Source organism: Cryptococcus depauperatus, chromosome 1 (assembly GCF_001720195.1).
Source record: "Cryptococcus depauperatus CBS 7841 chromosome 1, complete sequence".
NCBI lineage: Eukaryota > Fungi > Basidiomycota > Tremellomycetes > Tremellales > Cryptococcaceae > Cryptococcus > Cryptococcus depauperatus.
The window spans coordinates 956,981-981,614 of record NC_089468.1 but is presented as its reverse complement, the minus strand read 5'-3'; the positions used below and the strand labels follow the sequence as shown (position 1 = coordinate 981,614).

General features: G+C 44.4%; 12 protein-coding genes across 12 annotated transcripts; 6 read left to right on the top strand and 6 right to left on the bottom strand.

Annotated features, from left to right (window-relative positions):
• Positions 1-60: 60 nt before the first annotated feature.
• Positions 61-3,029, bottom strand: L203_100390 (uncharacterized protein; the record flags this gene model as incomplete). Its single annotated transcript, XM_066209849.1, has 15 exons — positions 61-216; positions 271-452; positions 503-595; positions 650-847; positions 900-991; positions 1,042-1,299; positions 1,347-1,413; positions 1,473-1,734; positions 1,782-1,884; positions 1,941-2,078; positions 2,134-2,185; positions 2,238-2,319; positions 2,373-2,450; positions 2,509-2,840; positions 2,909-3,029. 15 exons carry the CDS (start codon positions 3,027-3,029, stop codon positions 61-63), a joined length of 2,214 nt encoding a protein of 737 aa, XP_066065946.1.
• Positions 3,030-3,531: 502 nt separating this feature from the next.
• On the bottom strand, positions 3,532-4,805 carry L203_100389 (uncharacterized protein; the record flags this gene model as incomplete). The annotated part of the gene is made up of 2 exons (XM_066209848.1): positions 3,532-4,673; positions 4,733-4,805. 2 exons carry the CDS (start codon positions 4,803-4,805, stop codon positions 3,532-3,534), a joined length of 1,215 nt encoding a protein of 404 aa, XP_066065945.1.
• Positions 4,806-5,113: 308 nt separating this feature from the next.
• Positions 5,114-5,935, top strand: L203_100388 (uncharacterized protein; the record flags this gene model as incomplete). Its single annotated transcript, XM_066209847.1, has 4 exons — positions 5,114-5,264; positions 5,310-5,461; positions 5,511-5,723; positions 5,771-5,935. 4 exons carry the CDS (start codon positions 5,114-5,116, stop codon positions 5,933-5,935), a joined length of 681 nt encoding a protein of 226 aa, XP_066065944.1.
• Positions 5,936-5,990: 55 nt separating this feature from the next.
• L203_100387 (uncharacterized protein) lies at positions 5,991-7,440 on the bottom strand (the record flags this gene model as incomplete). The annotated part of the gene is made up of 4 exons (XM_066209846.1): positions 5,991-6,548; positions 6,596-6,688; positions 6,742-7,191; positions 7,240-7,440. The coding sequence occupies 4 exons, from the start codon at positions 7,438-7,440 to the stop codon at positions 5,991-5,993; spliced, it is 1,302 nt and encodes a 433-aa protein (XP_066065943.1).
• A 227-nt stretch (positions 7,441-7,667) lies between these two features.
• Positions 7,668-9,362, top strand: L203_100386 (uncharacterized protein; the record flags this gene model as incomplete). Its single annotated transcript, XM_066209845.1, has 7 exons — positions 7,668-7,853; positions 7,911-8,084; positions 8,137-8,214; positions 8,269-8,397; positions 8,446-8,793; positions 8,851-9,057; positions 9,105-9,362. The coding sequence occupies 7 exons, from the start codon at positions 7,668-7,670 to the stop codon at positions 9,360-9,362; spliced, it is 1,380 nt and encodes a 459-aa protein (XP_066065942.1).
• A 298-nt stretch (positions 9,363-9,660) lies between these two features.
• Positions 9,661-11,312, bottom strand: L203_100385 (uncharacterized protein; the record flags this gene model as incomplete). Its single annotated transcript, XM_066209844.1, has 11 exons — positions 9,661-9,789; positions 9,839-9,934; positions 10,007-10,180; positions 10,232-10,296; positions 10,347-10,375; positions 10,427-10,505; positions 10,564-10,628; positions 10,681-10,744; positions 10,791-10,847; positions 11,177-11,193; positions 11,308-11,312. 11 exons carry the CDS (start codon positions 11,310-11,312, stop codon positions 9,661-9,663), a joined length of 780 nt encoding a protein of 259 aa, XP_066065941.1.
• Positions 11,313-11,458: 146 nt separating this feature from the next.
• On the top strand, positions 11,459-12,197 carry L203_100384 (uncharacterized protein; the record flags this gene model as incomplete). Its single annotated transcript, XM_066209843.1, has 4 exons — positions 11,459-11,624; positions 11,673-11,748; positions 11,806-11,893; positions 11,946-12,197. 4 exons carry the CDS (start codon positions 11,459-11,461, stop codon positions 12,195-12,197), a joined length of 582 nt encoding a protein of 193 aa, XP_066065940.1.
• A 402-nt stretch (positions 12,198-12,599) lies between these two features.
• On the bottom strand, positions 12,600-14,152 carry L203_100383 (uncharacterized protein; the record flags this gene model as incomplete). The annotated part of the gene is made up of 8 exons (XM_066209842.1): positions 12,600-12,848; positions 12,902-13,204; positions 13,254-13,361; positions 13,424-13,591; positions 13,637-13,726; positions 13,778-13,859; positions 13,905-13,963; positions 14,009-14,152. 8 exons carry the CDS (start codon positions 14,150-14,152, stop codon positions 12,600-12,602), a joined length of 1,203 nt encoding a protein of 400 aa, XP_066065939.1.
• A 192-nt stretch (positions 14,153-14,344) lies between these two features.
• Positions 14,345-17,414, top strand: L203_100382 (uncharacterized protein; the record flags this gene model as incomplete). Its single annotated transcript, XM_066209841.1, has 9 exons — positions 14,345-14,492; positions 14,536-14,615; positions 14,666-14,975; positions 15,025-15,339; positions 15,387-15,966; positions 16,018-16,163; positions 16,211-16,489; positions 16,536-17,125; positions 17,181-17,414. 9 exons carry the CDS (start codon positions 14,345-14,347, stop codon positions 17,412-17,414), a joined length of 2,682 nt encoding a protein of 893 aa, XP_066065938.1.
• A 310-nt stretch (positions 17,415-17,724) lies between these two features.
• L203_100381 (uncharacterized protein) lies at positions 17,725-21,221 on the top strand (the record flags this gene model as incomplete). Its single annotated transcript, XM_066209840.1, has 6 exons — positions 17,725-18,113; positions 18,164-19,893; positions 19,947-20,148; positions 20,198-20,647; positions 20,692-20,980; positions 21,036-21,221. The coding sequence occupies 6 exons, from the start codon at positions 17,725-17,727 to the stop codon at positions 21,219-21,221; spliced, it is 3,246 nt and encodes a 1,081-aa protein (XP_066065937.1).
• Positions 21,222-21,640: 419 nt separating this feature from the next.
• Positions 21,641-22,406, top strand: L203_100380 (uncharacterized protein; the record flags this gene model as incomplete). The annotated part of the gene is made up of 5 exons (XM_066209839.1): positions 21,641-21,672; positions 21,720-21,843; positions 21,937-22,038; positions 22,128-22,263; positions 22,357-22,406. The coding sequence occupies 5 exons, from the start codon at positions 21,641-21,643 to the stop codon at positions 22,404-22,406; spliced, it is 444 nt and encodes a 147-aa protein (XP_066065936.1).
• Positions 22,407-22,552: 146 nt separating this feature from the next.
• On the bottom strand, positions 22,553-24,056 carry L203_100379 (uncharacterized protein; the record flags this gene model as incomplete). Its single annotated transcript, XM_066209838.1, has 2 exons — positions 22,553-22,606; positions 22,662-24,056. The coding sequence occupies 2 exons, from the start codon at positions 24,054-24,056 to the stop codon at positions 22,553-22,555; spliced, it is 1,449 nt and encodes a 482-aa protein (XP_066065935.1).
• Positions 24,057-24,634: the final 578 nt, after the last annotated feature.

Below are 24,634 nucleotides of genomic sequence, written 5' to 3'. Positions count from 1 at the left end.
AATGAAGCTTTTATAATCTAAAGTGCTGTTGATGCATGTTGTTATGCTTTTGATTGTGTTTCAAGGTCCACTGTGCTTCTCCACCACTTCCGCTTCTTCCAAGCTACTCTGCACTTCTTCATTTTCTACAACTGGGTTGCCATCTATCCCTGAATCTTTCTCAACCAGCAGTTGAGCTGCCATCAAAGTTCTGAATCTGCTGCCTTCTCTTCTTGACTTTATCGACAGATACCATTAGCTATGTGCAGATTTTGGCAAGAGATTACGCACCAAGACATCGTACCGTCCCGCTTCTGACACCACACCATTCTCAAGGACGACTACCCTTTCAGCCATGGCAATACTGGACAACCTGTGAGCAGCCAGAATGACTGTGATGTTGCGTCTATGTATGATGTCGTTGATGGCAGCGTTAACGGCATTTTCTGAAGTAGAATCCAGAGCTGAGGTAGCTACAGAGGATGTCAGCACTGCCCCATTGAATGAAGTTCTACTGTGGTACCTTCATCTAGAAGCAGTATAGAGGGATTTCGTACGAGCGCCCGAGCGATGCTGATCCTTTGCCGTTGTCCTCCACTTAGGCTAGTCTTGCCGACTATAACAGAGATAAGCCATGATATTCCAAATAGTAACACATTAAACAACTTACTGATAGTATCAAACCCATTTGGCAAATCCCAGATGAAATCACAATTCGCCGCCCTTGCCGCATCTTCGACGTCGGCCCTCGTCAAATTTGGTGAACCATAAGCAATGTTTTCATGGACAGTGCCGGCGAAGAGGACAGGATCTTGAAAGACAACTCCGATGCGTGATCTCCAGGACTCGGGCGTGAACTCGCGAATGTCTATGGAATGTTTTAGAGGAATTATCTCCGCAGAAGTTGCGCAAGCACTCACCAGTCCCATCGAATGTGATGCGGCCGTCTTCGGGATCATAAAAGCGACTAATTAAAGCCTGAATTGAACTCTTCCCACTACCGCTCGAACCACTACGCCTCAAATCAGTTCTGTTGAAGATTCATTCAAATATAGGACTTACACAAGTGCCACACTAGTTCCCTGCTCAATAGTCATATTGATACATTTCAAAACTTGCACTTCCATTCTCGATGGGTATCGGAATTTCACATTCTCAAAAATGATTGGTCCGTTACAAGAATGAGCAAGATGAGTACCAACATCCAAGGGAATAGTAGAATGACGGTCAAGAAGCCAAAATACTCGAGAGCCGGCTCCGACCCCTCGCATAAGGCCGGTGAAGAAACCTGTCAATCCAGATACTGAGCCGCCCACGTATCTATTGACCGGTCATTACTGAACATGCCTTGGGAAAGTTGATCTTACGCGCTGTACATCAAGAGGGAGGTCAAGTCACCGACAGTAATGTGTTGTATTGACACAAGATGACCTCCTGAAGATCCCATGAGATTTTTTCTTTTCTTCTCAAGATTGTAGCCTTGACTGACTTACCGTAACCCAGTAAACATAACATGGCAAGATTTCCTGTGAGTCCGGTCAAGCCCCAAAATATACCCGTCATGTACGCCTCCTTTTTTGCCAGCTGGAATACATTATCGACTTTCTTGCTAAACAGGCCGGCTTCCAAAGCTTGTGAGTTGTAAGCAGCTACAGTTTTGAAAGCGTTGAGCTTTTCCTCAGCTATCTTGGACATATCTCCAACAGCGTCTTGCGTTTGGTTTGATAACTTTCGAAGGTATCTCCCATAGAAAACCTGAAGAGTATAAGCAGATATTACAACGACCGTAATGCAAGACATACAGCCCCTAGGGATACAGGTGGGACAACACAAAGCATCACAAAGGTCAATTTGGCAGAAATCCAAAACATAGCAGCCACGCCAACAGTTGCAGTGATCAGAGCTCTAATGTAGTTTTATGTTAACCTTGCAAACTTGGTGAGATGAAGGAAACGCCTAACCTCAGACCATCAGACAAGTTGCTTGTCACACTGTCTCCTAATATATTGGCATCGACGCTTAGTCGCGACACAATATCACCAGCCGATCGATCTGCAAACTCGGGTTCTTGTCGAAGGGTTGAGAAGTAGGCTTGGTTCCTGTTTTTATTGAATCCATTGCAACGAACAGTGAAAGAATGGATAGCTAACTTACCTAAGTCGAGCAATGATTCTCTGTCCACATGTACGCATAATGATTGCTCGTCCTGCACATAGTGCTAGTCAATATACAGTTTGCCGCGGGAGATATATGCATACCGGCATTAGCAGCTGCGCCAACGCAAAAAGTCGCAGCTAGTAAACCAGCTGCAGCTGGGAACGAAAGGCCGAGAAATGTCGACTGACATTGACTAATAAGCCTTCCAGCGAAAAATGGAAATAAATCAAACCTACAGAGTTAGTAGAGAAGAAATCGATAAGCTTCCCAATAGTCAGAGGGACTAGCATAGAAACGGAGCTAGACACCAACAGCTGGCAACAGTCATCAATAGTATTCACAAGCTGATCCTAGTGTCAAAACCATACGTACAAAACCTATAGCTATCGAAAGATCCTTTCTTTCAGGCTTTGCCAGCATCAATAATTTAGTGACGCTGCTTGACCCTAAATCCTCATTACCAGCCTTGTCTTCAACAGGCTTCAATGAGATGTTGGACATCAAATGTGACGCTATTGATTGGCGTGTAACAGCTACTGAAGGTTTCTTCTCATTCGAGGCTTCTGCCGATGACTGTACATCCTTCAGTTTGGAATTAGATGAAGAGGAAGTCGAGTATCGACAAGAACGGCTCGAGAACAAGTGGTGCTGACTCGACTGAAGGAGAAAATACGAGCTTTCTTTTCGCTTGTAGAAGCATCGTGCTGGGTTACAGCAAGTCAGCGCTGTAAATTTTCAATGGCCCCAAGTCATCTGCATCACTGAAACGTACATTCTATCAGTGGTCTCATCGAATCCATGAAGGTCCTCTGTACTATTGATTGCGATGGGTACGAAGGGGCAAAGAGCTGCTGACGCAGCTGTGTATGCCGCCCCAGCCTCTTCCCAAGCATAACAACAGCTCAGTGAGGCTTTCTTTTCCTTATGTTCGTTTTGAAGAAATATCAAAGAAAAAGAAATGGAAAGATGAAAGAAAGTTATGCGTCATTGGTATTCACCAAATGTGGATAATTATCGGGAAAATGTTTATCTTTTGATTCCGTTGGAATTTTAATTACAACTGAGATTTAGATATTATAAATTACGGGATAGAACTTTTCCATTCTACTTTTAAAAAAATTAAATCTTTACCTACTAACCTTACTAAACAAATCAAATAGAAAGTATTTGTCCAATCATCTATATCAAAACATTATTCAGTGTGGCTGTGGGTGTTGTACGTTTGAAATAGCAAGAACAGCAAATGGAGTTGGAAGGTAAATATTAGAGGATAAGAGAGTTGTAGAGGAAAGCCAAGCTGATATGATTGAACTACTGTGTGTCTATCCGCACAAGTAATGATGCATCCAGAATGCTTCTGGTCTGGACTAAGGAACATAGCCCAATCACCTGGCTCTACATGTTTGGCTCCCACTTGTCCCATTTTCCTTTTCTCAACCACTGATTCTGGAGCGCAAGTATAGCTTCACTCTCTTCCTGCTTTCTCTTGCCTCTTAAAAGCTCCCACCTTCTCTCTGACCACGATCTTAACGCTTCTCTATCAACTGCCTCTAACCTCAACCTCGTAAATTGTCCTTCACTTAATGCCCAAGGATCCCCAGAGACATGCCTCACAATCAAATTGATTACTTCTGCAGGAAGATCCATAAGTCTGAAAAAGTTGTATGATGGTTGATCAGAAGATATATCAGATATAACTCTCTTTGCCGTCTCCTCATCCGAAACGGGTAAGGCATTCAGAATGATTCTGGCAGGTCCTATAGTTTTCGTAGCCGCCAATCTCACTCGTTTGGTCAGAATGCTATTGCGGGCGAGAAGAGCCGGTAATCGAGCATGCACTTGATATTCTAGTAGCTCTCCTTCTTCGTAATTGTCTATCGTCAGTTCGAGCGTAGTGAGGCCCTGCTCATCTTCCGTTGTTTCTGGGTAATTGTTTGCTAGTAAACCAACATTGGTCAGGGAATAATTTGCCTCCTCTATGGCATCCACAATCTTGGTGACACCTTGAGCACCTAGACGATTGCCATTGAGCAACAAGAACTCTAGGTTCTTTGACCGCGGCGACCGGATGTAATCTGCTATCACAGACGCAGCTGAAGGCGGAAGCCTACAGGCAGCGATATGTAATCCTTTCAAAGAGGATGAATTGAGAAGCGACATGAATCGTTTGAAACCTTCAGGATCAATAGAGGGGTTATTTGTCAAACTGAGCATTTCCACATTTGACATGTTTAGAGAGGTCATGACAGATTCCACGTTATCCCTCAATGTAATCAAATTGCCCTGGAGGTAGATATATCGTAGGAAGACATCTTTTTTGGCGTATGCGATAATACTGTCGAAAGCTTCATCGTTGATGTCGCATGCGGCCAAGTTGATCTCTTGCAGACCCCAGAGTCCGAGTTCTGATGCAGAGTACCGCGTTCTAATAGTGGAAAGGCCTTTGAAAAGGGTGAGAGCTCCGCTAGGACCGAGAGGGTTGTGAGAGACATTGAGACGGCGGATTTGACGAGTAATTTGAGGCAAGATCCTTAAAGCTAATTGTTTCAGACCTCACGCAATCGCATCTTCCTTGAGTCAAATTACCGAGACTTACCACCTTCTTCGGCGGCAAAGCCATGGTCTGGGAGATAGACAAGATCGGTATTGGACCGCAGGGCAACTGCCATTGGGGTAAATGCGAATAGGTCGATGCTCCTAACACAATCTGCTTGTCTTGGACGATAGATATCACTGTGGTTGTGTGCAAGGTGCCGTAAGGACTAGATGACTCTTTTCAAGCAGATTGAAGTGTTGTAATTTGAATGTAAATGTTGTAAATCAATGTTGACATTATGTTTATTGCTTTCTATTGACTATCATTGCTAGGAGGTTCAATAGGATTGGTGACGTCACGAACAAACCATTTGTTTACAAAAATATCAAGATAAAACTCTCCATATTATAATATAAAAAAGAATCTCTTGAAAGTCAATAGATGCTGGGACATAAAGCAGCTATTGTGGCAGCCTTATGCCTACTAATTGTACTCTTGCTACGTATCTATCAGCTCTTACCATCCAGATCACTAGCAAAACAACGACGACCAAGAGGCTCAGAATGTTCCATGGTCATATTTCTAGGCTCTGGTATGTATGCTAATTGGAATAAGAATGAGTGCTAAACCAACGCAGGAGGCCATACAAGTGAGATGAAGACACTATTGTCAACTCTAGATTTCCATCGGTACAGACCAAGAACTTATATCTACTGCCATGGAGATAACCTCTCTCTCAAAGTTGTCTCGGAGCTTGAATCGAGTAACGGTGGTCAAGCCAGTTCGCAGGTGGGATCTGAAACTGAACAACGGGACAGAGAAGTCTAATAAACCATAGGATTATCACCTCTTGGCTCTCCCACGAGCTCGCCAGGTAGGACAATCTGCCATTTCGTCCATTTTCTCAGTCATCAAGACATTAGCTGTCTGTATTCATCACATCTTCATCTTAGCGATGCTTCAGCATCCTACTAAGCCGTTTGCTGATTTGCTGGTTGGAAATGGACCTGGGACATGTGCTGTGGTCATTGCGGTTTCATGGATTCGACGAGTAAGTAACAAAGTGTAGAGACCAATCTCTGTACTTACATGGTTCAGATACTGGGACTGTCCTTCACTCGCATTATTTATGTAGAGTCTTTTGCCAGAGTGACATCGCTTTCGTTGAGTGGTAAACTCGTTCGACCATTTGTAGATCGCTTCTTGGTTCAATGGCCTGAAGCCAGTGATGCCAAAGCTGAATATAGGGGATGGCTTGTATGAAACTATTATGCATTTTGGGTATAGAGATACAACAATACAAGTTCCTCTGAGATGTCTATACTGTTTGTAAAATCTCGTTCAGAATCCTATCTTCGCGACCATCAATGTCTTTCTTTTTTGTCTCTTCTGCCAAAGAACCTGTCATCAACCACATAACTTCTTCTCTCTCTTGTCTCTGCCGTACTCTATGTGCCATGCAGACCTTCCACACGCCTTCAACGTTGAATAGTGTGGCATACCAGTTTTCAATATCTTCCTCTCCCAAATTCTTCTTCAATAGATCTCTGATATCGGGTACTTCACCTGCCCAATCGGTCCGCAAGCAGAATTCGTTTATCCAGTTACTCATAGTCTCTTTTCCTTTTTGCGAAGAATCTTTTGTACCAAAGTGCTTTTCATAAAGTCTAGTCTCAAAATCTTCAGGCAGGTCAAAGCCGCCGAGGAGTAAACGATGGGCGCGTACAAAGTCTGGGAACGTTCGAACTGCTCGTTGGGTCAAGGTAGAATGTAGCGCTGGGTGACCGTTCACTGCAGAGAAGAGATTGGATATATGAATGGAGAGAGGCGGGTGGATGTATGTGAACGGGAGAAGCAGAGCCAATATAGATATGTACTACAGATGACAGATCAGCTAGTCCCTATTGCAATTTTGATACCTACAGACTTTGGAACGATAGCGCCTAGACGAAGATCGCGAGGGGGAAGACTGATAACTGACGGGTGCAATGATGTATTACACCCAAAGTGGTCAATCTGAGAGCCTTGGTCAGCTTCTTACCCACACGATTTACAAGAGAGATACACACCACCCAACATGGCACCTTTGTCGTCTTTTGCCTGATCCATATTATTAGAGGATTGAACCTCCATGTCCTTGTTCTCCGCTCTCCATCCTCTCCTACAGGATCTATCCAAACTTCTATCTGCTTCTTTCGTAGATATTCATTAATCTTCATCTGTACGGTGCTTGGAGCATTTTCCAGACCCGTCACTATCAGCACATCGGGTAGATCTAGGCGTGCTTGATCTAGATTGTGATAAGAGGTCTCAGTTTCAGAATCAGCAAATCGCTGGTTCCACCCTTTGACAGTCGCCGTTCTTCGGCTTGGGGTATGAGCTAATTTGGGAGAGTGTCGGGGACCGCGACTGAAGATGAGCGGGTCATGCCTGAAAAGCTTCCATGGAAGCTCTTCCGTGTGTGTTGAACGACCTAGAGAGATGTAACCGGTCGACAAGCCAAATATAGATTGAACCATCTATATCCATGATCAGCATGCAGCTCATTCCAGGTGTCATAAGCTTACAGCCTGAACAACTTGTAAAATCTCGTTCCTTCCATACTCTTCAACGTCCACTATCAATCCACCCTTGTTGACAATGAGTACCAGAAGCAAGATGGAAAATAATGAAGGGTTAACGGACCATCCCTTAAGATTTGGATGTTGTTGAACATGCTTTAGAAGAAGGGGAGTAAAGCCGGCAGCTCCTGGATCTGGTAGAGGCATGATTGGGACTTCAAGTGTGGTAATAGCATTACAATATTGTTGATAGAGTAATTGAGATAGAGATACAAAATGATAATAATAATAACAATATTATCTATCATTTGAGTAATTTCGCCGGTTATTAACTTTTGCGACCATTCATCTACATTTCCTGCAATTTACAATCTTTCTTTTTTCCATTCATTACATTTTGTCAAATCATTCTATCAGGAATTCTCATCTATACCATGCGCTCTGCAGCGATACGTAAGAGACTGTTATGGTGTTTTACTGCAAGGCCCGCCACTCAATCTCAAGCCAATTTGCTATATCAAAGAAGATATGGTTCAACAAAGATTGGTATTGACAGTTGGTCGTCGAATTACAATTCTCTCCCGAGCTCGCCTGGTAAAGCCCTACTATTTGCTGGACTTGTATGTGCTGTCTCAAAAGAGTATAGCAAAACTTATTCTCGACTTAACCAATTGTAGGGTTCATACCCACATACGCCTCATGCACCTACTCCTTCTTCACTGAAGATATGGGATGAAGCTTCGGATGCACTACTGAGTCCTGACATGACATTTGGATACCAGCCACAAGGAATTTCTGATGTAGGAAGGGTAAAAGGAGGTATGAGAAGCTGGGTCGAAGGAAGAAGTCTGGTAAAAGGATCTCTTGATTTTAAACCAATGTGCTGATTTGTCCATTGGTTAGGATGAGCTTATGAGAAGACCAGACGTGACTGCTGCCTTTATCTTGACTTCATCTATTGCTATCCTTGCAAGTGAACAAGTCTGTCGAATTCCAATAGAGATACATTGCATTCGTTGACTTGAAATTTGCTAGGAAAAGGCTGGTTATTCAACACTTGTACCACCTGAGACAACACATCTTGCTGGTCACGGCTTCATCGGTACACTGTCAACTTTAGTTGCCGCAGGGCGCTTGGATCTTGCTACTGGGGTCCGATTAGCGGTATGTAAGCTATCATCCTCACTTGTATCCAGCCAATTCGCCTTATAGCGCATATATGCTTCATTACCGCCTAGTCCACCTGGGCGTTCAAGGCCACATTTGACCACCGTTCTCTCTGCACGCCACTTTCATTCTCTCTCTTCTCCGTCGTTCTACGTTCCACCTGCAGAGCTGCCTTATACGCCAAGCGATCTCTCTCCTCCTGTTTCTTCCGAAGATTATGACTCGGCAGAATCTGAAAAAGTGTCAATGCCGGTTAAACGACGGAGAGTGATGCAACTGATTTTGGATGAGATCCATGGGTTGGAAAAGGAGTGGATAGAACAGAGCAAAGATGGACAAGAAGAGTGGGCTGGAGCGGGAATTATCAACAGTAGCAAAGTTTTAGTTGTTTCGGTAAGATTCAATTCCTAGCAGTGGCTATGTGTATATCAGAAACTGAAGGACAAGCAGGGAACGCATCAGGCCATATTGCAAATCATTGAGCGCCTCCAGCAGCTCAACCTTGCAAACCCCGTTATGGACGTACATATGCCTTGTCCATACCATACCAAACTCATGAACCACGCTGTTCCTAAATTCAGAGATGTTTTAGAAAGATGTCACTATTCAGATGTATCGGGAGGACCGGTCGTTTTAGACCCCGTAACAACTCGACAGGTAGGTTTTAGCATATGTTTAAATGATGAGTTCTGACAGAGAGACAGATCGGTCCATTGGCCACTGCCCTGCTCCCACACCTTACTGCACAACTAAGATGGCACAAAACCCTTGTCCGATTGTATTCCTCGCCAAACCCACAAATCGACAGGTTCATCACTGTCGGACGAGGCGCTAAAGGCTTGGGTATCATGTTGAGAGGAGAACTAAAGAGGAGGGCACAAGGTGCTGCACCTATCACAATCGAGGAAATGGGCGTTGGTGCAAGAGACGAGAGGATAACAAGGATACTCAGAGGACGGTGAGAGAGGACAATTGTTCAATTTCTATGAGGTGTGAAGGGTATTTAACATCAATTATGATATGAAACGTACCATGTGTTTGTACATGTATTTTAGAAGCTCATGACTAGTAATGAAGTTGTAAACGTTCTTACATGCGACAGAAACTCTGACGGATATATATTCATCTATAGTCTCATCTTAAAATTCTCAAACTCAGGGTTAAAATCTACCAAAGAATTTTTTCTATATACACACAAATACAAGCAGCCGCTGGCCAGCTGAAGTTATAGGCGAATATACAAACAATAGCAATAGAACACTAGTGCTTCTTAAACCTTTTAACAGAACCTTCAGCCTTTTTCGGTACTTCATCAGTCTTTTCGACAACCTCAGCCTTTGAAGCATTGACGTAGTTGTAAACTTCATCCATGACAGGTTTGGCTTGCTCCTATAATCGTAATTAGACATGACGCGCATCCTCCCCAATGTGAACTCACAACAATATAAGAAGCAAGCTTGTTGGATTTTTCTTGAAGAGTCACATCTTTGGCAAACAAAATTGTCTTGAAATCAGCGCCTGCCTTGTATACGCCCTAATTCAGGTATCAGTTGAGCCACATCGTCCTTGGCGCTGACACCTAGGAATGACATGAGGGCCAACCCACGTCAAGCAAAATAGCAGGCAAATGGGCGCCGTGCTCTGTAAGGTGTTGCAACTGCTCCAAAAAGTGGTGTGCCAAGTCTTGAGACTGATGGATAGTTGCAGAGGCGCGGCTACCAATTGCAGAGTTGATGGCAGCAGTCCTAGCAACCACGTCGGAGATAATGGGGTTGATTCGCTGACATAAAATGTAAGCTGGGTTTGTGTTGAAATGTCATGATCAACTCGCAGTGTCATAAACCCCCTTGGCCTGTTTCACGACGACCAAATCCCCAGTAGGAGTGGTAAACGGGTCTTCTTTCATGAGCAATTGCAGTACTATGGAAACGAGATAGCTCGCTTACAAGGAAAGGTGGCAGCTGCCCGATCAAAACTGACAAAGGTCAACTCTATCTTGAAAAAGGATGATCAACAGATAACTCACGTAGCCACGGCCAAGCCATCTGCTGTCTCCAAGAGGGGTTTCGTCTTTGAAAGCACAGGTGTGGCGACCTCATAACCCTCTGTGCGATTATTTATTAGCTGTATTGGCTTTGCCAGTGCAACGAGTCAAGATCTCACTGGAAGCGAGACCGACAGCAGTATTGTACAACCTGGCAGTCAATGTGTTGGAGGTGATCAACGCACTGTAGTGGCAATCAGTACCACTCAGTTTCGTCTCATTCCGATAAAACTTACTGAGCATACAAGACAGAATCATGGATGATGGGTACACTGTCAATTTTAGAGACGATTTCAAAGTCTATAGGCGATCAAAAGTCAGCGTAAATTGTAATAAAACAACGTACGGGGTGTCCCAACAGCAGAAGAGGTTTTGGCAGCCATTTTGAAGCTACAAGATGCGACTAGAGGAGCACAAGTCAGAAACAATCAACAATTCACAACTTCGAATAAATAAGCCTCCTTGGACAGGGCCAAAGTCCACAGGGAAGATCGGAAAGATCACAACAACCTTTGGATAAAGTGTTTGTCTAGTGTATTGATTAGAACGCCATCCTCTTCGTCAACATGACATTCAAGCTTTCTAGATCTGCCATTGATTTGAAACTTTTGGACCTTGAAAGCGTAGAGAGAGTTGAAGCATTGCTCATAGATAAGAGCAGTGGCAAATCCACCCTTTTGATACCACCGTATAGCGTTTGCCATCCAGTCAGTATGTATCCAGCACACTCACATTTACTCTTGTTTTGTCTTTATTGCAAGGTGAAATACATAAAGAAAAGAAAAGAAAAGATAAGAATAATTCATTTTCATACATTTCAAGAATTCTAACCAAAATTCCCACGGCCGTTATCAGTTGCGCACGTCATTTCCCTGTGGCGTTGGGTAGTAATCCACATCAGAAAAAAATCATGACGTGGAAGCGGACATAACCGCCAAAGAATCAAAGGTGGAAAACGCCGCTTCTTTTTCTTTGTCTATTTTGAATTTGTTTTTGTCATTGGAGAAAATTGCCATGGACCCAAGAGCTTCGATACCCCAAGTTCCTCTATATTTGACTTCAATCGTTATCATATCCCCCTCTAATGCGCCGCTCTTTGTCCATTCGTTCACAGGCGAACAGGATCAGATGAGACATTACCATCTGGGTCATGCCGCTGTCGATGTCATTGAGGAACGGAGTGAGTGGGATGTGGGCAGGTATTGAGGGTTATGCTTACGAGACGTAGTTTCGATGACGTCGATGCCGACGAAGCCTGCAGACTCTTATCTTGGGCTGCTGTTCTGTATGGAAGACATGGCATTGTAGGTATTGCGAGATATTGACGATGATTGGTTTCTGATGGCACTTGGTCATGATAGCTATGGGTTTCAGACCACCACAAAACTTCGGATGGTTCTGTCAGTAGCCTTGGTGGACGCCATGATCAAGGATTCAGACATAGTCGCTGTCGGTTCTCCATCATGCTGTTTGGGCATCTTTTGACAATTCCTTGATGTAGATTTTTCGGGCAATCCATCACATCATTCTCACTGCTTCACAAAATCCCTTTTTGTCGCTCCCCCCGTCATTCCATGCCCATTCAGCTGACTCATCCAAAGAAGATCCGAGAAGAAAGTTGAACACGCAAGTCGCAACTTCGAAAATGTTTTTGAGTGGACCAGAAGATTTGAAACCCGAGTGGTTCAAAAAGAGCAAGGCATTTAATGATGGAATCAAGGCTATTGGAGAAATGTTGAAGGGAGGAAGATGATGGTCTTTGTAGCATTGTATAGGTGCGTCACGTTTTTCGAGTTGGAACCGAGCTGACCGGCTTTTATTTGCAGGGTTTTTAGTGTTGTATACCATGCATGATATGCCATCTACAATGGTAAGAGTCTGTCCAAACAATCGTCAAGCTGGGTTGTGCATCTGCACTTGGTCATGACACTTTCATCGCCAGCAGTATCTCCACTGGTGTATGGATTTATATTTCAGTTATAGTAGCCGTCTTCGGTCAGGTTACTAGCTGGACTTTGTCGGCTGACCTATAGTCTATAAATGCCTTTAGTTGACACAGCTTTCTTGTTTAGTGGTCGCTGTGACAGATACGGGGCTGAAATTTGTATTTTTTCGTTGTTTACTCAAATTATGCAGCCATATACATGTGGTAATATCACATAGATCTTCGTAACCAATGCAAAACTTGATTTCCCATATCTCGCCAATGTTCATCATCCCACTCATAGCCCATGGCGCCCTCGACTTCTTGCAAACTTTCATATCGTTTACCAATCAGAGACAGCGCAAGAGAATCGAGAAATGCTTGTCTTTCGGCAGTTGTAGTTGGATTAGAATGGAGAGAGGGCGAGAGGTGGAAAGTAAGAGATGTCAGAACGGCGTGGCGAGAGGTAAGAGAAACCGACTAAAGATGAGATTTCAGATACTTGAAAGTTTCACACAAAAGGAAGAAAGTACAAGATCACCCCATGAAAAGTTTCCCTCAATGTTGTTACTGAATTCTGGCGTTTGACCATACTGCCATTCCCATTCCATCAGCTCCTGGTACCCCTTCCAGACTTCGTTCTCCTTTATGTTCTCTTTTATCACTGTATGCGTTTTCATGGGCGTATTGGGTGACGAGTAAGCTTGAGAGAATTCATTAAGAATTGCATGCACAAAGTCTTCATGGTGGATAGGTTTAGATGAAAGAGGCAGGTGGTGATTGAGTGTCGTAACAGGAGAACGATGTGAGGCTACCCCCTTTGTTTTCATTTTTGGCTATAAGGTCTCATCAGAAGGCATTTCTGAAAGAACAAAAGGTGCTTGCAGAGCTGGACTTGAGAGACTTGCCAAGCTCTGCAAGAGATGATGATATAAGCATTGTCCCATGATGATAAGCCCGGTGCTGGATAATCTTGTAAGCTGATCCAGAGACGTAAATCCCCAGAACAAAGTCAATATTCCTTGTAGAGTGTCAACATGAACAAAGCGACTCATCTTATACTCTCGTTCTCCATCTTTTATCACGATATCATTCCTCTCATTCACGCTACAGCCACTGATACCCAGCTTTGAGCGAACAGCACGAGCTACCAGTTGGGCACCATGCGATCTTGTGAAGAGTAATCTCGGCAAGATAATTGAAAAATTTGTGTTACCTATGTCCTGCAGCGTGGCTTAGCGTTGTTCTTTAACTAGCAGTAGACGTACATGATAAACCGTTCCTCCTCCTGACCGCCTGCGTACAAGAGGGATGGATTCTTCCCTCAAAAACCTTGGACTCGTCTCTTTCCATGGATTCTGAATCATCTGTCAGCTAACTCAGACAAGCTGGCGTGTGCGTAAGCATACTTGATTTCTTCCTATAACCACACAAGGAGAGTTTCGGTACAAAAACAACACTGGCTGGTTGTGCGGAGTGTTTCTGAGAAGCCTTCATATGAAATGTCAGATTCAATCGCCTATGCTGTCTACCAACCAGTCTTCATAGGACAGATTGAACCATGGATCATGACTCTCAGAGATGTACGAAGCAGGCTATATTTCCTGCGTTAGTGGTAAGAAGATAAAGCTACGACCCACAGCTTCCAGCTGAATATGGTCAGCTGCTGGCGTCTGTGGTTGTGCTTGCTTGAATTGGAGACAAAGACTGGATGTGGAGAAGCGTTTGACAGTTGTAGAGGCAAATCGAGGACAAAATCGTATATGCATCGTGGTTAATAGCATAATGATAGTTTTATGATAAATTTAGAATGTCATTAGAAAGTGGCTAAATTGACGTCAAAAGAAAGTCACAAGAGCGGAATCAATTCCAAGCATCAAGACGCGTTCAAGATGGGTCGAGTCAACTTTGAAATGTGTTCTTCGCGTCAAATTGATTTATTTCATGTATTTCGTCTTCTTGGTAAATGAGCAAGGATGAACAGAAGAGGCCATCTGTCCACAAAAATACCCCAAGTCAAGCTGCGTCCAGCACCAGCTAGAGCACCAAATGCGGAACGGGAGTCATCTCCCATCAACAAGATGGACGAGGAAATCTTGCGGATGGCTCTCTTGGAGGCGGAAGGTAAGTCGTTCGAGAGTTATGGCCTGCTCATTTAAAGCACTAGATGGAGATGGCCTTCGGTCGATTAAATCACCCAAACCGTTGAGAGGTGTTTGTATCACATTCACCGGTGTGGAGAACAAGGTGAATTGGGTCTGCTAGGAGTTTGCTGGAAGTCACTGACATGATGACAGGCGTACCTTGGAGGACTAGCCAAAGAATTAGGGGCCCAGGTGGAGACTGCCTTAACTAAAAGTGTTACCCATGTTGTTGCTGTCGGGTTTGATTCACCTAAATACCATGTGAGTAAAACTCAATGGCTTTTAGCTCATATGTTGCAGTTCGCCGTCGAGCACCGAATACCAATCATGACTCCTGAATGGATCAAAACCGCTCATAAATTGTGGATAAACGCTGAAGAGTTTAGTTTTGAAGAGAACCAAGAAAATCATCGGTTACTGCCATTTTTGGGACTTAAAATTTCAATGTCTGGTATCGAAAAGTGCAAGTTTCTTACTTGTATCTCATTTTTTTGCGCTCATCATAGATTAAGTGGACCGTCGGAAACTTATAATCAAATACATAACTGCCAATGGCGGCGAATACCACAAAGACCTCGATCATGTCTGTACCCATCTCATTTCATCTAAACCTACCTCCGATCCACGCCCTTCTGAAAAGTTAAAATGGGCTTTACGGGAGAATGCTGAAGTGGAAGCATGGCGCCGGAAAGGCGTGAAAGATGGCAAACATGAAATTATCATTGTTTATGAAGAGTGGATATGGGACTGTGTGGCTTATAAAGGAAGATGGAAAGAAGACAGATATGATGCCAGGAAACCCCGACGAGGAGGGAAAGTGAATCCTGGTGCGTTTTTCTAGTTGAGTTACCTTGTTTCTCTAATTGTAAGATAGATGATGTGATCAACGGAACCCTCGATTTGCCAGAGATTGAGCGTAAGGTTGTGGCTAGCAGCACAGTAGCTCTTGATACTTTCGATGCCACTGAGCCTGTTTCGGTACGGCGTCGCAAACGAGGACAGGACCTGAATTCGCTTGTGGGAGAGATCGTTCCTACCACAGGAGACGATAGCGCTAGAGATACACTTGAACGGCAAAAAGATGATGGTGCCAAGGAGCCACCTCTCAAGAAGACAAAAGGTCCCATAAGAAGCTCAATGGTCCATTTATCGCGTACAGGCTCTTTTGCGATACCTGAAACATCAGCAAACCTGGCTCCTAGGTCTTTTCCAATTGCGCCGGTTGAATCAGAAAAAACATCGCTCATACCAGAAGTTGAGAACAATGAAGCCACAAGAGCACAAGATAAAGCAGACGAATGCGATCCTATATGTTTCAAAGGCCTTACATTTGCCAACGCCTCAAAAGGCTCGTGGCCAGAGATGGAAAACGCATTGACAAGGCGGGGTGCTACTATTGTTAGCGAAGAAGATTGGCGAGCGGGAGTGAAATGCCAATACGCTTATGTTCGAATGTATGCTCAATACATGCTCTTAATTTGAGCTTGCAGTTGACGCATATTTAGGGACCAGAAAGTTTTGATACCAGAAGGTTCAGATACAGAGCCAGTGACAGAAAATTGGGTGGAGGCTTGTGCTAATCATAATCGAATCCTATCTACTTTTAACCACATCTCATTTAGACCACTAGATATTGAAATTCCCATCCCAGGCAAGCTGCTTTTATTGTCTTTGCATATGTTTACTGACCATCGGCAGGTTCTGAGAAACTTCATGTTCATCTTTCTGGTTCCGAGGACCAACAAACATCTTGCTTTACTCGTCGCCTTGCACGAGCTCTGGGTGTGCCTTCAGAAGATATTGTCCACCGCGGGACTACGCATTTAGTATCTATTCGGACTGATGGAATCAAAGTTCGTCGAGCGAGGACCTGGGGGGCAAAAATTGTAAAGCACAGTTGGCTGTGGGCCATGGCAAAATCGGGCAAGATTGAGCCATGGCAAAACCACGAGCTGTTCATTCCTCCCGAAAACCTCCGTACGTTTTTTTTAGTATTTATTGATAAGTACTTATACACTTGTAGGCTCAAGCAAACCAGCTTCTGTCAAAAATACGTTGATAGCAAATTCCTCTGCTGCATCAGAGCCAGGAAGCGAGGAGTTTGACCCAGATCGAAGAAAACAATCCTTGCTATTAAAAACAGAACCGTCCCAACTTCCAAAGGGCCACTCTCGAGCTCTGATAACCGCGCCCACTCTTGTGGACCAACCCTTGGTTGAAGGCGACTTGCCCATAAACAGTCACGTGTCAACCTCTGCATGTGTAGCCCTTGCAGGCTCCAATCCAATTGAACAGCCCGAAGCGTCTACCAGAATTGGCGTCAGAGGCTATTCTTCTGCTCCAGCTCCTCGTTTAAGTCCTTTTGCGAAATCAATATCGCCCATGCCCACTGCCAGTGACATCTCTTCTTCGTCTATCACATCTTTCAAAACTTCGAAACTTTCGCCTACCAAATTATCACAGAAGGCAACTGCAGGATCTAATAAAACTGCCGCGTTGAAAAGCGGGAAAGATAAAAACCATATGACGGAGGCGCTGAGACAACTGGCGGAAGGACCAAATGGGACACCAGGACATGTACCTAGAAGAAGCAGGCCATCTGCTCGCATCAAAGTATGTACTTTAATCAACCTGATATCATAGAAACGATATTGACGATATTGGACAGAATACCCGGTCACCAGCCATCGATTCTCCTAATCTCTCTCCCTCCAAACTCTCTTCTGCACCCATTGAAGAACAAGAGTCTATACAACCAGAGGATGACCCCTTGAGAGATGCCGCCAATGGTAATGTAGAAGAGAGCATGAAGATTTCATACATTGATCAGAATTCAGAAAGAGAAAGGAACAAGCTCATGGCACTGTTTGGCGGGGGAAGCACATCCAAAAGAAAAAGATAGATGTAGTTGTATGCATTTACCATTTTGCATACTTTTTTTTTCTTTTGCTCATTAGTCATTAGCCGTCGGCCATCGCCGCTTTTCCATCACGTGCTGGGCACGTGGTTATGACTTTTCTGCTTCCGGGAAATTCCTTAGTTTCTAACAGTGCACACAAAACTTCTTTTATCTTGTTTTTCGTCTTTCCTTTCACCATTTCATTTTGATTTTGATTTGTCAAAGAAACCAGAAAGCTTCAGAAAGAAAGCTAGTCAAGCTTGCCCCGATGGCACACCTCGCTGGCAACTCGGAGTGATTGTCTGGCATCTTCATGTACCCTGTCTTACTTGCTCTTTTGCCTATATTCCTGGCACTAGCTTTGGCATCTCCCGAACCGGCGGCTCTCATTCCTTTTCAACAAATCACTCGCCAGTCTTCAAGTTCTGCGGCGACGCCAACGCCTCGAGTTACGATCAATCATGATGTTCATCCCCTTGTCCTTATTTCGACAGTAGACGGTGCGTTGCACGCTGTGGACAGACGTACAGGCGAAGAGAAATGGATTCTGGATGAAGGCGAGCCACTTGTGGGTGGAAGAATGCGTGGGAATATGGAGGAGGAATTCATCGTTGAGCCGTTGAGTGGGAGTCTTTATGCCTTTGAAGAACAAGAAGGGGAAAGGCCGAAAATGAGAAAGTTGCCTTTATCGGTGGAGCAGTTGTACGTCTCGAGAAAAGACTGCGCTGGTTTTCTGACTTGTGATTCTGTAGGATTGAATTGTCTCCATTCACCTTTCCCGACCATCCGAGTCAAATTTTTACGGGCTCCAAGCATACTTCTTTAATATCTATTGATCTTCGAAATGGCGAACAAATTGACTGTTTCTCCCCTTCTGCTCTCAATTTCTCGCAATTTGACGATTCTGCTGTATGTGAAAATGAAGAATTAGATGAGCTTGAGAGGGGTAAAGCTTTATCTCCACAAGATACACTTTTTGTGGGGCGAACAGATTATCGTCTAACTATCCATTCACCTCCATCATCTTCGTCAGGGCTAGCTACCTATACATCCACTGTTTATGCAAACCAAGAAAAGAAAAATGGACCGAGTATTCAGGAGATTTCATACTCAACATACACACCCAATACTTTCCACCGTACGCTCGCCGATACTTGGCAAAAGTCAGGAGTAAACCGTCAGCGATGGGGACCTGACAATGAAGAACCTCGTATCCGAGTAGAGCTTGGCTTTGACGGCAAAGCTTTGGGAGTCAAACCTGGCGGAGGAATCGTCTGGAACAAAGAGCTGGGAATTGTTGGTATAGGGGTTTATGAAATCCTTATTCCAAGAGAAGGCGTTGGAGCACCCATACTTGTGCCCCAATCTCCTGCGTACCTTCCTGCACTGTTTCCTGAACCTGCTGATCCTAGAACATTCAACATACGCCGTTCCCCGCCAGCAACATACATTGGCACTTTACCAAGAAGCTTCACACTCCCCCCCTCTACCAACTCATCCAGCGACTCTGTTAACAGCAAGGATCTTCATTTCGCTCTCTCTTCTTCTTCGTACCCTCTCATCAACTTTGCTCGTCCTCCTCAACCTGGATCGTTTTCAGACGGTTTGTTTTATATTGCTGAGGATGTAGAGGGCAGTAAAGGACTTTTGCCATACCTTATTGACCCCCCTAAGGGAGTCGAGGATCATGACTCTATTGTGAAGGAGAGTCATATCGTCCAAAATCAAACAGGCAAGAAGGTGGTCGGTTGGTGGAAAAGATGGCTTGTGACGCTAGGCATGGTGTTGATTGTTGTTGGTGTAGGTATTGTGGGATTTGCAAAAGGGAGGACTAGAGAAACGGAGTTGGATAGGATTAATAAGACATCATTGCTGTTGCCTTCTGGACAAAAAGTTCGTTTCGGGGATGAGTTTGATAGCAAAGATCAAGGTTCCCTGTCCGTCGTTGATCTTCGCGATCACTCTGTTGCATCTTCCGAAAACGAACAGGCTACTCAAAACGAGGGCAGTCTTGATGGTCTATTGGATGACCATCCGATAGACTCCGCTGCTCAACCAACTCCAAAGAAGAAATCAAATCGTCGCCGGGTACGTGGCAAGAAGAAACGACGAGATTCCAATGCTACAACCCCTATATTGGAAGACGCAGAAAACGAAGATGATGATGACGAGGCTCTTGAAGGAGATAGGGACAAGAAGATCGCCACATCCCCTCAACTTACACCAAAATTCGGCAATAAACCTCTTCCAGACCTTCCTCGTGAACTTTCATCGACAGATCTACTGGACTATCACGACAAAGAGCATCTGACAATTTCAGATAAAATCATTGGGTTTGGATCGCATGGCACAGTTGTATTGAAGGGAACTTGGGGTGGAAGGCCTGTTGCCGTTAAGAGATTGCTGAGCGACTTCACAAGGCTAGCCAGCCAAGAAGTAAAGCTATTGCAAGCTAGTGACGATCATCCTAACGTTATCAGATGTATGATCATTTTGACTCTGCTCTGAGCATTTTGCTAATATCTTGTTCGGTAGATTATTGTCAAGAAAAGCGGGATAACTTTCTCTACATTGCTCTGGATCTTTGTTCTGCCTCGCTCTTTGATCTCATCGAGTCTCCATCAAGATACCCCAAGTTGACAGAGCAATTGGATTGCAGGAAAGCTTTGATGGATGTCACGAGGGGTGTTAAGCATCTACATGGGATGAAGATCATTCATCGAGATATCAAGCCGCAGTACGTCCCATCTGGTTCATTCTATGCCGATCATTGACAACCAAGATAGGAATGTGCTTGTATCTCAAACGTCATCAGGTCTGAAAATTTTGGTATCTGATTTCGGTCTAGCGAGGAGACTTGACCAGGATCAGTCTTCCTTCGCTCCTACTGCAAATCATCTCGCCGGATCACTTGGTTGGCGAGCTCCTGAATGTATCAAGGGTGTCGTTCGCCTGAATGAGGGTTTTGATCACTCTTCTTCGAGTAGTGCAAGCGACGAAGCAGCAATGAGTACATCTTCACGTCTGACGAAGGCCGTCGACCTATTTGCGCTTGGGTGTCTATATTTTTACACATTGCTCTCAGGCTCACACCCGTTTGGCGAGACGTACAACAGGGAAAGCAATATTGTCAAGGGGGATGCAGTGAATATAGAAATGCTGAAGATACTTGGGGAAGAAGGAGAGGAAGCATCTGATCTGATTGGGAGATTATTGAGCAACGACCCTTCTTCTCGGTACGTCTTATCTCTTACTTTTCCTACGCTTCTGACCGTTTTAGCCCCGAAACGTCTGAATGTATGATCCACCCCTTCTTTTGGTCTTCAGCAAGGCGGCTCGCCTTTCTATGCGATGCTTCTGACCGCTTCGAAATTCTCCCGGCTCCAACACCCCAATCACCCCTCGATCAAGTCGATCCGATACTACTCATGCTCGAAGATGGCGCAGTGGACATTGTTGGAAAAGATTGGTGTTCAAAATTAGATAGATCGGTGATGGGCAGTTTGGGCAAGTATAGAAAGTACAGGGGAGGGAGCGTCCGAGATTTGCTAAGAGCTATGCGGAACAAGGTACGTCATGTTTTGAATGGGAGTGCCGTATTCTGAGTCATGATCCGCACAACAGAAACACCACTATCAGGACCTTGACCCTCCAGCTCAAGCACAATTGGGATCACTACCCACAGGATTCCTCATCTACTGGACTCTGCGTTATCCAAAGCTATTCATGCATGTACACAGAGTTGTAAGAGAAAGCCGGCTGAGGGAGGAGAATATGTTTGAGGGATATTTCCGAGAACAGACGAGCTGAGCGGGCTGCGCCTTTGTTGTACATCTTCTTTTCCAGCATTTTTTTTGGCATTTATATATCTATTGGGTTTGAATGTATATTTCATTGATGCATAATGTCAAGCCGACATGAAGAAAGTGATAGGTGAAACGGGACAAGGCAAAACAAGAACCAAACAAAACATCATGGCCAATCAACACTGCATGATGTAAACACTGACGTTTATTTTATTTTAATTTTGTTTTTTTACTCTCTTCTTGAAAAAACAAAATACTCGATAACCATTTGACAAAACCATCTTATGAGATAACGACAAGAGCATCTTTGCTATCTCACTCTGCTAAACTTGTGCACCTCATACTAGTCCCAAAGCACGAGGGATTGCCTTCGTGTCATACCAGTCATCAAACTTGGCCCGTTTCCCTCAGCACTCTGCACATATGACGGGAGCCCACCATCCGTCCGTCACCTGGTGAGTAGCTTGTAGGACATAAAAGGAGGGAGCGCTCATGGATGTAGCGTGCTTGCATCAACGCTCACGAATGATGGATATATCATCATACAGGGCCGGGTATGCCAAATCATCTCGGTCGCTCAATATGTGTACCAAATGCAAGAGATCATAGAGGTACATGCCTACGACGTGGGTTCAGCATCCTTCTAGGTATAGGTATGAAGCAAAGAAGTCTATGCTGACGGTTCCACCTCCTCGGGTTATGGGGCGCGATGGCTATAGATTTTTACAGGCAGCAAAATTGAAGGAAGCTTTCTAGTCGATGCCATGGCAGAGATTCCAAAGGTTGGGAAAAAGGAGTATCAACTGATTCATATCGATAAGGTGTGTACTTGTCAAATCTGATCAAACTTCCAGTTCAATGGCTCACACCTGTCTCGCTTTACCTTGGATTGTTGGTTTCATTTAAACAGTCCAGTCTCAGTTTGGCAGGTTCGGATGAAACACCCCGTAATGATCTCAAGCTCCCAGCTGGCAACTTGAGGAGTGCGATTATGGATGCCTTTGATGAAGGCAAAACGGTGTTTGTCAGTGTGCTCTCTGCCTTGGGTATGTTCAATCTCTCCTTGTTTTTCACTGCCGGTAGGAAGGAGCTGTTTGATCCTTTTTGTGGCTGATAAAGGCATTGTTTGGATACGATAGGCAATGAACAGGTGGTGGCATATCGCGTGCAATGGGGAGGAATGTGGTGATCGTTGGTTCCACCTTTGGCTTTTTTTTTTTGTGCGAGAGAAAGGGGTAGGCTCACTCATGGTTCGACGAGATGGTGGTTTGTAAGATTACATGGTTTATGTATTGTATCAAGAATGTCTAAAAGTACAACCTTATACACTGCAAATTAATCATCATCTTCCAAGTCTTCTAGACCGTCAAGATATACAGGCTTATTCAACTAGTGATACCGTTAAGCCCGTCTCTCCGAGTTTTTGTGGACAAGAGACACTCACAACATCAATCAAACCGAGAAATTCTCCCATCCCTCGGACAAATTCATCTCCACCTTCACCTGATCCTCCAAGTGGCCACCAAGACGGACGGACTTGTATATCTCTCGTCTCTTTCGTACAAGAGGTAGGTGTAAGCATAGGAGTAGGTAAGCCAGTGGATTTATCGACAAGTTTGTTTTGGTGTTTGTCATTTTGCACCTTGGTCATTGCCGTTTTCTCTTCCATAACAATATCCGGGATTCCATTCTTTTCTTCTTCAGAATCTTTACCCACAAGCGGCACATCACCTGTCCATAGTGTTATAGCTTCAAACGTAGCAATGGGCGTCAACAGTCTTATTGGGTCGTCATATCTCTTGCGGTTTGCCTGTTCTGTCTCAATGTGGAAAGTTTGTGGATCCAACTTGACATCCTGTGTCAAGTGATCTTCTTCTGCTGGAGAATGAAACGGGGCCGGAGGAATGTTGAATTGGGGAGGTTCGATCTTAAGAATAGGGCAGGGTTGATCGGCTTTTCCCTCAACCTTCACCAGCGTCTTCTGGTCTATTTGCTGAGCGTCGTCACATTTATGTTCAACGACTTGTCCTAATTGGTTCTTCGCGTCCTGTTGCTCTTCTAGACTGTCCAGATCAACTACCGCTCCTTCTGTCTCCATAATTTGACCACAAGGAGGTGAGTCGTGTCTGTCCCTGCTATCTTGCACATGAAGATGTTGCTCATGTGTAAAAGACTCACAGACCGGCTGCTTGAGAGGTGTAGCTTCTTGGACTCGGATTTCGGGCATACCGAGCTGCAAACTAGATCCAGAGGCAGGTGTGTGAATGTTGATTTTAGATTTCTTGACCGGCGTCTCTATCGCTGGCTGCTCCTCTTGATTCTCTCCGCCATCCCCTTCATCATCCGAATCCAGCCTCACACGTTTCTTCACCGCTGCAGCCCGGCGAGTACGCGGCTTGGCAAGAGCAACTTGTCCTGCACCTTTTATCTTTGCCAATACACCTCTCTTTGGAATATTCTCAGCTGCAGTCTCTCCTTTTATATTCTCGCAAGTGCTGTCGCTAGGTTCGACAATCGCGTCTCGCATCTCTATTGCATCCATTCCCGGTTGCAGCGTGGCCGATAGAAGCAAACCGCGGTAATCAGGCGGGACAGCGACAGATTGGCCCACCATCTGTCTCCCTCTAAAACTAGCTACTAGGTTAGTCCTGCCATTCTGACAGATGGAATGAGGGCAAAAATATGCGGAAATAGGAGCATTTTTGGAGGAAAATGGAGATTGCTGGGATCCAAGTGAAAAAGGGAGTAAAGAGAGTGTAGGTGCAGTAGGAAGCGGTTGAGTGGACTGGGAAGTTTGTGCTCGTATATCTGGAGCGAGAATGAATTTTATCTGCGACATGTTGAAGAACAATTGAGAAAGCAAAAAAAAAACTTTGCTGGAAATTCTACAACTAAATGGCGCGTTTTGTGATGAGACGCGTTTATTACGTATTCAGATTTCGCGTTTGATTTTGTCCATGAATTATTCATGTTTTCTTTTTCTATTTCTATTTCTATTTCTACTTATTTTTCTTTCATATTTGATTTATTTATCTTGGTTGCTTTCAGTCCTCATAGTCCTTGGCGTCGTCAATACTAAGCGGTCAGAGATACGGTCCACCTCAAGGTAGCTTCTTTCAGATCAAACAAGGTCTACAATGACAGAAATGGGCTCTTTAAGCTTACGTGACTCACTAATCTCTTCTGACTCAATTCAACCAGAACATAAGGCGAAGTTGAACTTTTTCCCAGATAGGCCTGCTCCAAGTTTTGGTTAGTGTACAATTCGCGTGAGCGATATTCGCTACATGGTCGAGTTACCCGTATGCCTCAGAAATTTAACCTCGGAGATGTCTAACGTCCTCATTGCAGATGTTCTCGTAGCATAACTACCTTTGGCCATGTACACCCTTCACGCTCGCTTCTGTATTCTTGTCA